Source organism: Canis lupus, chromosome 26 (assembly GCF_003254725.2).
Source record: "Canis lupus dingo isolate Sandy chromosome 26, ASM325472v2, whole genome shotgun sequence".
Lineage (NCBI taxonomy): Eukaryota > Metazoa > Chordata > Mammalia > Carnivora > Canidae > Canis > Canis lupus.
In genome coordinates this window covers 9,776,481-9,788,897 of record NC_064268.1, presented here as the reverse complement: position 1 = coordinate 9,788,897, position 12,417 = coordinate 9,776,481, and the positions used below count along the sequence as shown (strand labels likewise).

Genomic DNA, 12,417 nt, shown 5'->3' with positions numbered 1-12,417 from the left:
AGAGTGCTATTTCAAAGCGGCATGCCACTTTATGTTCCTGAAGCAGTTTAGGAGAGCTTCCACTGCTCCATAGCAATACTTGGAATTTTCTGTTTCGTCCAGCCAGTCTTGTGGGTGTGTAGTGACATCTCTTTGTAGCTATACAATCTGTATTTTTCTGAATACTGATGACACTGAACACCCTCAGAGATGTTTGCTTGACTCATCCTTTACCTTTTGATGCCAGTAGAATAAGCTTTCATTCCCACCCATCCATCCAGACTGCTCTGCTCCAGGATACCAATGGATATGTCTCTGTTGTCAAATCAAATGATCAAAACTCAGTCCTCACCGTGGACCTATTGGCAGCACTTAAAAGATGATCAGTATGTTCTGACTTACCTTTTAAAATAATCACTCTGCCTGCTGGGTGGAAAATAGGCTGTTGGGAGAGCCAGGGTGGAAGCAGAGAGACCAGTTAGAGACTTTTGTGGTTGGCGAAGAGAAGAGGGAGTTGATGTTGGCTGGCAGTGTGCTGGACAGTGGGGGGTTGGGGGCAGTGGAGATAAGAGGTCACAGCCTGGGTATGTGTTGAAAGTAGAGCCAAGAGAATTTGCTGTTGGGACTGAGTCTGTAGTGTAACGCTCTTCTAGAAACACTTTCCTTTCTTGGTTTTCAGGACAACACTCTCTTGGTGATACCATACCAGCCACTCCTTCTCCCACTTCTTTCCTGAGCCCTCAATCTTATCAACACTTACACGTGAAACACCCTGGAGCTACATCCTCACCCAGCCCTCAGATCTGTTCCTTTCTCTAGCTGCTCACTCTGCTCCCTAGGCAGTGTCAACCGATCCCGTGGCTTGGATATCATCTCCAGACTGGCAACTCTCAAATAGACATCTGTGGCTGACTTCTCTCCTGAATTCCAGACTCAGTCAACTTGCTGCCTAGCCAGCATGCCCACATAGGTGTTTAACAGGCATCTCAAACTAACCATGTCCAACGCCTGCTCTTTCCACACTCATCTGCACCTCAGTAAATGGTAGTTCTGTCCTTGCAGTTGCTCAGGGCAGAGCCACTGGAGTCATCCTTCTTTGCCGCCTTTCTCTCACACTCTACATCTGCTCTGTCAGCAAACCCTTTGAGCTCTACCTCACAGTGTACCCAGAATCTAGCTTCTTCTCACCACTACCACTTCAGCCACCCTCCTGAATGCTTCCAACATCTCCCACTTGACAGATCACAAGGTCTCTAAGGATTCTCTATTTATGCAATGGCCCATCGCCCTACCCCTGCCTGTTCATTGATCATGTAGCAGATGGAGTGATCCTTCAGTACTTCTCAGCTCTGGTCACTCCTTTGCTAAAGCCCTCCCGTGTTTCCCATCTCCACTGAAATAGAAACATAATTCCTTTACGATCCTTACCAAGTCTTCATGTGACCTGTCTCCACTCACAGCCCTCAACTGCTACACACGATGCCCACTCTGTCCAGATGATGCTGACCTCTTGGCTGTTCTTCAGACATTGCCAAGCATGTTCCCGTCTCAGGACTTTTCCACTTAGACTTCCCTCTCCCTGGTCTGCTCTTCCCCTTCTCTGACCATGGCCTTCAAATAGCACTCCACCCTAACATCACTCTTGTTCCCCTTTCTTGCTCCATTCTGTTCCATCACACACATATTACAACCTGGCACATCATACAGTTATCTTTTTGTTTCTGCCAGGTTTGTGATTTTTTTTTTAACTTTCATGGGATCAGAGGCTTTGTCTTATTTTCTACCATGTCCCTAGTACTAGTTCAATAGTTCATAGGTAAGGACTCAATAGTGGTGGAATGAATGAATGCATCAATGAGTGAGTGAATGAGACAAGGTGACATGTGTCAGCTTCATAGTCAAATTAGACTCTGTAAAAAGGCATCAAGGTTGGGCAGTAAGCCTCAAATGTGCAAATTGACCTCTCCTGAGCCATTTGCACGTTCAGGATTAAAGGTACAGTCAGAAGAGGGAGGAAACTAGAATCTTGACTTAGGACCCAAACAGCAGTGTTGCTTTCAATGCCACCATGGTCTTGAGAGGGGCTCTAAGGAAGAGAATAAAGCCCTTACCAGTCTTACCCGTAACTGGACCCGAGGCAGTGATTGCCACATCAATCAAATCTTACTCCTCCTCACCCCCCAGAGATTTTCAATTTAGTAGGGGAAGTAGAAACATGTTTGCAAATGCCCATGTGTGTGATAGGCCAGAATGCCATTGGTATGAAGGAAATTCAGTATTACGACTAGGTAGTGATAGATCTTACCATTGCTGAACAACGTAGAATTCATACAATCTGACATCCATAGACACAGGTGACTTTAGATCTTCTCAGTGTTTATGTGGGCACCCGCTGTAAGCCAAGCAGTGCACCTGATACGAGCACAGGCATTACCTAACTTAATCTCTCAACCCACTATGTGAGGGGCGTCCTTCGCGTGGCCATCTTACTGAAGCAGAAACCTAGGCCCAAGGAAGTGAAGTTCGATGTCTAAGACCAATGAGCCAGAAAGTAACGCCTGGGATTTAGAGACAGGGAATATGAAAGCCCCCTCAATCAGAAGAAAGGTGACTTTCTTCTTTTAAATAAGGTTGTTTGCTCTCAGAAAATCCTTCTGGCTGGATTTTTTAGGCTATCAGAACACAAGACTCCAAGCTTACACAGCATTCACGCTCTTAGCATCATCCAAGGAGAAGAAAAGAGCTCTCACAGTGTTTAGGAAAGGTAGCCGATTGTTTTCTCTTACGCTTTAATTGTTTTGTAAAACACTACTAGACATTGACATTGGTCATAAAAACAGCTAACGTGACAATAAAGATGATTAAAAATTGTATCTGTTTTGGAAAAAATTGTGAATAAAACCAAGTGTTTCATATATATATATATATATATATATATATATATATATATACACATTGTTACATAAAAATGTAAATTCTGCAATAGAGTTCCCCTGAATAGCTGGGGGATCTAATGTACTGGCATCATTTTGTTGCAACAGTTTTATAAAGAGATTCCTGTCTGTAGGCTTCCCTTAAACCATGACACATCAGTTACCTCAAAGTTGGGATCCATTGTCATTTTTCCAAAGCATAGGATTAATTGGTAGCCTTTGCTTTATTTGGCATCTTTGTTTGCATTTCCGTAGTTTCCTGATGACCTACCTTACCTGGGGAACCGTAAAGGAGGGCTTTAGGTGGATAAGCATGAGGGAGAGCCTTCTCTCCCGTCCCCTGGCACTGACACTGTGCCTTTTTTTATATCCCTTTTTCATGGGAAACTGTTTGCACTCACACCTAGTTCGTGATTAGTAGGTGACCAAAAATGCATTACTAGAAGAAAGGTTGTGGCTTCGCAGCTCACTCCTCCTGTGTCTTGAGAAGCTTTCTTTCCATTTCTCCACCAAAGCATGAGTACCTTCAGACTTTGAGGTTCTGAGAACATGTTGCGTGGGTACACACATTTCTCACTTTCAACGTACTAACTGGAGATTTCTTTTTTTAAATATATATATACAATATTGAATATATATATATATATATATATATATATATATATATATAGAAGTTCGGTTTGCCAACATAGAGTATAACACCCAGTGCTCATCCCATCAAGTGCCCTCCTCAGTGCCCGTCACCCAGTCATTTCACTCAAGGACAAGGATGATGGATGCTCCCTTGTTCTGTAGAAAACAATCCCCTGATGGCCTGTTTCAGACTGACTGCCCTATAGGTTCTTTCCGTGAGTATTCTCAAAGAGAACCCATGTGTCCTTCAAAAAAGTAGAGAAAGGTATGCTGGAGCAATTTCAAGAGCCTCGCTGGAGCTGGGAAGGTTGAACCAAGTGAGCATAGGGAAGAGTAAGGTCATTTGATAGAATCAAAAGCCCAGAGAGACAAGTGGCCATGGCATATAGCGAGAACACAGGTCCTCCCTGTCAGACATACGAATAGGAGAAACGAGGACATGTTTGTTTTCAAAAGTCGTAGGAGATAATGGCTAGAAGTGGACAGGAGGACCCAGTTGTCAGAGCCCTTTAATGCCTCACCAGGTTTACTACCCTAGATAACGAGAGAGCAGTGGACGTTCCTGAACTCCAGGCTGTGGTGACACAGTCTGTGTCTGGAGAACCTCAGGAAGGTCACTAGAGAGCCCGATTAGGTAGTTTCCAGCAGTAAAACAGGCATTTGTTTGCAAACACTTGGTCATAATTCCGCCTCCGATGTTTCCTTTGTAAGTATTTGGAAAATTGTTTTCTAACTGTGGGAAGACTCACCCATGGCTTTCTGCTTCACAAACTAATCCAATGCCTTCTTGGTCCTCATACATGTCCTTACACATGACCTCCTCATGTAAGACTGCCATAATTATATTAAATAACAAAAGTGGTATTGGACCTTTTTCTCCCCCCATTCTTCCCTGGTCCAAGAAGTTTTAAAGCCTTATGTCCAGAAGCAGGGGGAATAGTAATTTTAAAGAGTCAGCACTTTGCAAACATTCTTGAAGGAAGTCTGCTCTTGGTTTTGAGAAAACATTTCAGTGAGCATATTTGCCCAAAGGAAACACTAAAATTCTGAAGTTTGTAAATACCATTAAGTTTTCATTTTAATTTTTAACATGGTGTCAAGAAATTTTGCAGATAAAAAAAAGTTTTGGTGATGAGTGCAAAACTTTATTTAGTGCAGAACTGCACCCCTATGAGGTTGATATGTCACCTGTGTTTAACATAAATCTTTTACTTTCCTTCAACTGAGCCCCAGAAGGGAGGTTGGTGTTTGGCTCCAAGTTTTGAGGACATTCCCAAAGTACTCCTGCATGGACAAGGAAAGATGTCACGTTGGGGACGTCCAAAGAAAGAGAGGACCTGTCCAAGTCTCCGAGGGAGGGGCAAGACGTCTGGACTCCAAGAACTTTAATATTGGCCACACCCATATACATTATTTTCCACACTGTAGTTTCCCTTTGTTCCCTCTAAACCTGGATAAAAATCTAGAGCCTGGACTTGGCTGTGCTTTGGGAAACTAAGGGAAGGGCCTCGGTCTCCACCAGCCTTAGGGAGCAGAGAGAGGACAATAGCCACTCAGGGAAGGGGGGGCAAAGGACGGCAAGGAGTCACTGTCAGAATCTCTTAGGTGCAGCTGGCTGGGTCATTAGTGACTACCCACACAGGTTATTGGAACATGGAAGCAAGAACGCCTCAGAATACCCCAAACATAATGGGGTGGGGGGCGGAGGATCAGGCAAGAGTGTGCTTTGTAGAAGCAGTCACACAAAATGCAGAACGCTGAACCTGGAACCCAAGGTACCCTACCTCCCTTCTTGTGCCCACACTAAAATTGGTCTCCTCCCTGCCATAGCATATGCTAAAGAACTTCAGCCTTCAATCCCTGAGATTTAGGGTTTCCACACATTTTAAGATTTACCTGACACGGGTGGCTGGGTGGCTCAGTCGGTTGAGCATCTGCCTTTGGCTCAAGTCATGATCTCAGGGTCCTGGGATTGGGCCCCGCATCAAGGAGCCTGCTTTTACCTCTCCCTCTGCCACTCCCCCTGCTTGTGCTCTCTCTCCTTCCTCTCTCTCTCAAATAAATCAATAAAATCTTTAAAAAATAGATTCATCTGACAGTTTATAAATACGTCCAATTTTCTATCTCTTTTTCAGAGGAACTTCATTCAAATAGCCTGTCCTGACCTTTGTTTCCTGCCTTCAACCTCATCTTGCAGTCATAGGACAGCAACTAAAAAACAAAGTTCATTCAACTTACAACTTGCATATTTGCTAATTTTTTCTAAAGTTTGATGTAAATATTGTGAAGTTTTTTGGTTTGGGTTTTTTTTTTTTAAGATTCCATTTACTAAAAAAAAAAAATATATATTACATTTACTAATGGGGGGGTAAGTGCGGGTAGCATAGGGGTGGAGGCAGAGGAAGACAGAGAAGCAGAGGGGATCCCTGGGTGGCGCAGCGGTTTAGCGCCTGCCTTTGGCCCAGGGCGCGATCCTGGAGACCCGGGATCGAATCCCACGTCGGGCTCCCGGTGCATGGAGCCTGCTTCTCCCTCTGCCTGTGTCTTTGCCTCTCTCTCTCTCTCTCTCTGTGACTATCATAAATAAATTTAAAAAATTAAAAAAAAAAGAAGCAGACTCCTCGCTGAGCAGGGAGTTCAACCAGGGGCTGGGATCCCAGGACCCAAGATCATGACCTGAGCCGAGGGCAGATGCTTAACTGACTGAGCCACCCAAGTATTCATGTTGTGGAGTTTTAAATAGGTTTTACTGATAGTTTCCCAATTATCTATCTGACTTTTGGTCTTTAAAGAACACCATTAAATTAGCTAAGCATAATTACCCCCTATCTAAATCATGATTCCCTTATGCTTGAGAAGCTAGTAAAAATATGTGATGCTCTTTAACTCTTACCATAGTCACCATCACATGTGCAGTTAGGAAAGTAACCCCTCCTGCTCTCCACTGAAGTGCTTCTCAGCAGAAATCCTCCACATCTTTTTCAAAAGTCCCAAATCACATGTGTAAGTTTACAAGTGGAGACCTTCACTTACTCAGTTTCACCCTTGTCGTCACAACTCTCGGCTGACTACCAACTAATGGTGTCTTTTCACCATGCATCCTGATCTTCTGGCACAAAACACGCTGAGATTTGGTTAGCAGCGAATCCCATGACCTGGAATCTTACATAACGAAGTCCTGAGTTTGGATTTTGCCCTGAAGTTTAGTTTTGTTCCAGCAAAAGTAATTAACATAAGCTTCTTGAAGGCAGAAATCACGTCTTAACGGAATTTTTTTTTTCTGTTCTCTTCTGCGCATGTGTGTCAGGCATTAGAAGAGGGACTCAGCAAGTGTATCATCAGGGACTGATGCTCAGAAACTTCCCTGAGACTCAGAACACTCAACATGAAGCAACACTGCACCCAAGCAAGGTTTTGGCAAGTGGCATTCATAGAAGTTACCCTCCTATTTTAAAGTCCTTCACTTGGTCAACATTTACTGAGCACCTACAGTGAGCTGGGACCTCAGAGCTGAATAAGATAAAACCTGACACTCCATGACATCAGGATGTAATAGGGAGAAAGGCACTTTCATTGGTAACAAGTACACAGTCTGGTGGGTTCACGATAGTGATCAAGCACCCATCTGGTATGGCTTTAGTTTCCTCAGAGTCACTGAGGAAGAAGCTATGTTGTGGGCACATAAAGAACATATCGATTGTCTTTAAAGTCACTTGTCACTTTTTTTTTTTTTAATTGAAGGAAGGGCTCATGAAGCAGTGGGGAATGTAGATTCAGTGGTACATTGGGCAAGACACAGCTTCCATCTGTTGCTAACTCTAGAGCAGAACTCTTTGGGGTCTGTTTCCTCTTTTAGAAGATGGAGGTCTCAGAGGACAGATGGGAGGATAAAATTAAGACAACAAATGTGAAGTGTTTAATTCCTTGTACCATGGATAACGTTATATAGGTGCTTGTTATGTCTTTTTTTAAAAGATTTTATTTATTTTTTTCATGATAGACATAAAGAGAGAGAGAGACAGAGAGAGAGAGACAGGCAGAGGGAGTAGTAGGCTCCATGCTGGGAGCCCAACGTGGGACTCGATCCTGGGACTCCAGGATCAGGCCCTGGACCGAAAGCAGGCACTGAACTGCTAAGCCATAACACTCCCTTGTTATGTCTTTTTAAATAACTACCTTCCAAATCTCTGTATCTTTAAGACATTCCCTCAACAGTATATAACTTAGAAAAGGAATTGAGAATAAACAAAATTAAAATAGAAAATAGAAAAATGTAAAATGAGCACCAGTCAAGGTCACCTCTTGTCCTTTTTCCCCATCCCTGCCTCTTTCACCCCGAACCAGGGTGATCGTACCAACCTGAATTAAATGGAGAACCACAAAATGGAAGGAGACCCAGATCACAGGCCACATAAAGCCTAAAGTGATGTTTCATTTGAAAAGAGATATTTATTTACTTTTTAATTTAAAATCTTTTCATTTCATGGATACACTTCACAGAGCAATTAGAACAACCAACATAGAAACAATGTAATGTGTAGTTATGAATGAGGTGAAAAACCTGGGACCCCAATATATATAGGGACATATATGTGTGGACATATTATCTGTATGTCCGCATAGTAGATGGAAGATGACATTCCCTAAACATCAGGTATCTCAAAATTAGACCTACTAACATAAGATATTGATCTGAATGTTTCATGAGAAAAGTTTAAATTAAATGTTTAATAAAATGTGATAATGAAAGTATTAAAATATTTTAACAAAATATTTTAGATATATGTATATATAATCCATGACTAAATTGAATGAGAAAAGCCCTCCTTGCCCAGATGTCATGTCTACAAACTATAGAGTCCCTATTTATAGGGCCATTGCAACCATCAGTGTGGACTTCATGTTCTGAACCTGCATTCCACCAAGTATTCTGGTATTTGCTATATTAGACTTCTTCCTACCACTACTCATTTTTTCCCTCTACATCTTCCTCTAATCTGCCTACTTCTTTTTGTACAGCTACTTCTTCAGTTTCTTCTAGAGCCTCTTGTGAGCACTGTGATATCTCCTTTCTAGCCCCAACACTGGCAGCAATAATCAGACTTAAAAATATTGCTACAAGAAATAAGGGGAATATGTACAATAAGTTGCCAAGGCTTTTGCTTTCATCTGCATTCTCACCACCTTTACCAAAATTACCACGATCAAAACTATGACTTTTACTTTTATCTTCACGTGGAATTCCATCATCTAGATAGCCAGGAGGGCCACTGTCCACACTACCACCATTTCCTGGAGCTTTGCAGTCAGGTGGGGCATAGCCAGCCTCACAATGGCAGTGCTTTAAATTGTTGCAAACTCCTCTCCCATTACACATTTCTTTTGGTTCACAGTCGTACTTGAGCACGACATGATCAGTGCAAGAGTAATTCATGCAGACTTTGTGTGGGGCACAGAGAGTGCCAGTGTGCACATCTCCATCGTCAGGGATATCACTGATGTTGTAGGCATCCATGCTCCAACACCAGTCATCTTTGTGAGCTACCTGGATCACAGTATGGTAAGGTTTTATTGGTGGTACCTGGGTAATATTTGTACATACAAGTTTCCCACAAAATATATTCTCATCAAAGCACTTAACATATCTTGGGACAACTGCAGTAGGACAGCCACAGTTCCCAAACCGGTTACCTTTGCTGTTCATAGAAATATAACAGTCTTCTGGAGCAGACACTGCAGGGGAACCATATATATCCATGCACTGAATATCAGGGTTCTTACACCGGCCTCTAAAGCAATAGTGAATTATATCACACACTGTACCATCTTGCTTATAGAGGTCTGTGGGGCATTTACCAGAAGAACCATCACAATACTCTGGGAGGTCACACTCTCCCAAAGCAGAGCGACACATGAATCCTTTATGTCTGAACTGGCAATTAAAACAGCATAGTCCATCATTACACTGTGCCTGCTCCTTCAACCGACATGTTTGGTCACAGCAAAGGTTATTACCACAGTCAGGTCCACAATCACATTGTTCATCCTCCTCCAACACACCATTTCCACACGTGGCTTGCCTACGCAGGCGACCTTTGGGCCGAGGCTTGTTAAATAGGCAGGCCCCTTTATGCTCCCGGAGGAACTTGTAGAAGTAGTCAGAGCTGCAGTTGCTGAAGCCACTTTCCTTAGTGATATTTTCATGCATGAGGCAAAAGTGTTTATCTTTACAAATGCAGGCTGAGTGGTCGTGCTGAATACCCAAGTTGTGCCCGAGCTCATGGACCATGAGCGCTGCAAACAGGAGGACATCTTCATGATGGAAGGATTCAACGGCTGTTGCAAAGCCTCCCGAACAGGCACCATTGAGAAATGCCTGCCCCGCATCCCCTTCAGGATGATGTCCAACGATCATGTGGGCAACATCGTGCTCCACACGATGGAACAGCTTCTCCTGTCTCCAGCTATTGAAATTCCTGAGTGTAACTCGCAAGTCCGCTGGGACTTCTATGAGGTCCCCCTCGGTCCAGATCTCCATTCCAGCCAACACCACCTCTGTGTTTATTCCCCTAGTGAAGATGTTGGCCAGAGCGGTGATGTCCATTACTCTCTGGACTGTCTCATTGACGTTACTGCCCCACATTTGGAACCGCTGGTGGTTGACCACGACAAACATCTCCACGTACTTGGTGTGTGACCAAAAGGAGGACGGTGCCTGTAGACTGCGAGGCTCCCTGCTCCCTTGTTGCCGGCTGGTGGACACCACTTGGCTGCCTTTGGAAGTGACATTACAGGAGACTCGAGCTTGGTGTGCCATGGTGTACAGCACATGTTCAAACCGTTTTGAAGTGTCCATGGGCTCAATGCCATAGGGTTTTCCCTCCCTAATCAGGATGCCCCTGAGGCCCGAACAGGTGTTGAGAGAAACAAAAGAACCTGGGACTCCTTCTATGTAGCCTTCATAGTGACAGTCATGCGAGATGAAAGGCATTTCTTGCCCCAGGACACCATTGTGGTAGCTGAAGACTGGAAAGTTACTCACAAAATAGTCTCTCTTCACCTTCAGGTGAATCACCTGTTTCTGGCCCTGCATTAATAGTACATAAGATGCCTTTTCCCCTGGGTCTTCCCTTCCCTTGGCTGTCAGACTCTTGGGGATGACTGTTTCATAAGAAGAGTAATATACAGATCCAGGGTCACAGTACAAGCTTGGCAAGAAAATCAGTACCAACAGCAACAAAACCCCCAACCTGACACACAGAGGTCCTGGTGCTACCAGTGCCCGCCTCAAGTCCTTCACGTGGGGAGCCCAAGTCTGAAACACTTGGCCAGCCTCGTAGGTAACCACTTGGTATTTCTGCAGAGAAGACAAGGAGGCAGAGTGTCTCAAAGAAGCTGCCATGGATATGGCCATTGTGAATCAGCTGATGGTGGGTGGCCTGCGTCCATCAGCAGCAGCTCTCCCTGACACACAGACCCTCAGTCACAGGCATTAGCTCCAGATCTCTTCTGGCTGCATAAAGGGTGGCTACTGTCTACCTGTGAGAGGCACAGCCTCTGGCTGTGTCCTTTCCAGTCTTTCTGATCTGTTATCCTTCAGATAGTGTCCTTTCTCTGTGACTTCTTTCCACAGCATCAGCTTCAGTGCACCTTGGCTAAAGTCCTTCCGACATCATAGGCTGATATAATCATGAAGGACTGCAAACTCTAAAATGCAAGACCCTACCTTGAGAGTGGAAACAAAACCTCCATGCCTTCTCAACTGTGCCACACAGAATGCCCCACCCCCACCCCTCTGGTCGTCCGTTGCTTGGCTAACTCCAAGTGTTCCAGACCAGGGGGATTGGACATCTTTGGTGAGCACACTCTGTCGCTCACTTCCCCTCTTCTAAAACTCTTGCTCTGTGATACACAGACATCATAATTCAGATTGTTCTTTATCCCTCGATGGCATTATAGTGATATGCACACCTCACAGGCCAGTCTGTTAGCTAAGGCAGATAGAGTGGTGGCACTGTGGCCACAGGACAGACTCACGTGGACTGGTGACTCACGGGGCAAGGGCCAATAGTCCTCTCTGTTTTAACATCACCAAAGTTTGGTTTCTCGAGTTCTGTTTATAACACAGTCCAAACATGTGTATGGGGATGCTAATAGAGCGGTCTTCTCTTATGCATGAGTATCATGGCCATGTTGGTGGGTGCGTAGAGGCCCACAGCCTTCTCGAGATGGCCCTGACATACTGGTACACTAAGATTGTGCCTGTTCTGAACTAGATAATCCTGATAAAAGTCTCCCTTGTGTTAGAATATGGCCTCTGGGGGTTCAGCGACCTCTTCTGTCTGTTCATCTTTATACCCCTGGGTCTAGAAGAGGGCTTGTCCAAGAGTAGATGAACAAGAATTATTTATCAAGTGAACCCTGGTATGGGTACGGTGATGTCTCATCTGTTGTGTGTTATTTGTTTGTACTTGCTTGAATGCCTGCCCTGAATGGCTAAAAGTGTCTTCTGGGAAACCCACAACCATGCTGACTAATGGCATATTTGTGATTTCAGTGTGTGTATACCTCTTCCTATATTTTACCAGAAGTTCACTCTCCTGATTTCTTCCTGCCTCTTCTTTCACTGAGAAAAATGGAAGCAATCCAATGAGTACTTCTACATGTAGATGCCAGGTGAGCCCACCTGTATCTAGAGTCTCCTCCACTGTAGTGGATAAGTTGTCCATGCTCCAATCTAAGGCCGATCCTTCTGCTTGTATGCAGAGTCTCCTTCCCATTCAGTTGCTCACGGACTTTGTTCACTCTTCCAGTTCTCCCTTCTCCCTTTGACATCTTTTTTTTTTTAAGATTTATTTATTTATTCATGAGA

General features: G+C 44.1%; 2 protein-coding genes and 1 long non-coding RNA gene across 3 annotated transcripts in view; 1 reads left to right on the top strand and 2 right to left on the bottom strand.

Moving 5' to 3' along the window:
• Positions 1 to 12,417, top strand: part of LOC125753724 (uncharacterized) — a 34,757-nt gene that overhangs the window by 3,505 nt on the left and 18,835 nt on the right. The gene's annotated exons all lie outside the window — the stretch shown is intronic.
• LOC112676561 (disintegrin and metalloproteinase domain-containing protein 1a-like) overlaps positions 4,749 to 12,417 on the bottom strand; it is a 29,813-nt gene continuing 22,144 nt past the window's right edge. The window contains exon 2 of the mRNA XM_049101816.1: positions 4,749 to 4,829. Coding sequence (XP_048957773.1) covers positions 4,764 to 4,829 — 66 coding nt within the window. The 3' untranslated portion in view covers positions 4,749 to 4,763. The remainder of the gene's footprint in view (positions 4,830 to 12,417) is intronic.
• Positions 7,975 to 11,346, bottom strand: LOC125752059 (disintegrin and metalloproteinase domain-containing protein 1a-like). Its single transcript, XM_035706721.2, has one exon. It carries the CDS (start codon positions 10,957 to 10,959, stop codon positions 8,509 to 8,511), a length of 2,451 nt encoding a protein of 816 aa, XP_035562614.1. The 5' UTR covers positions 10,960 to 11,346; the 3' UTR covers positions 7,975 to 8,508.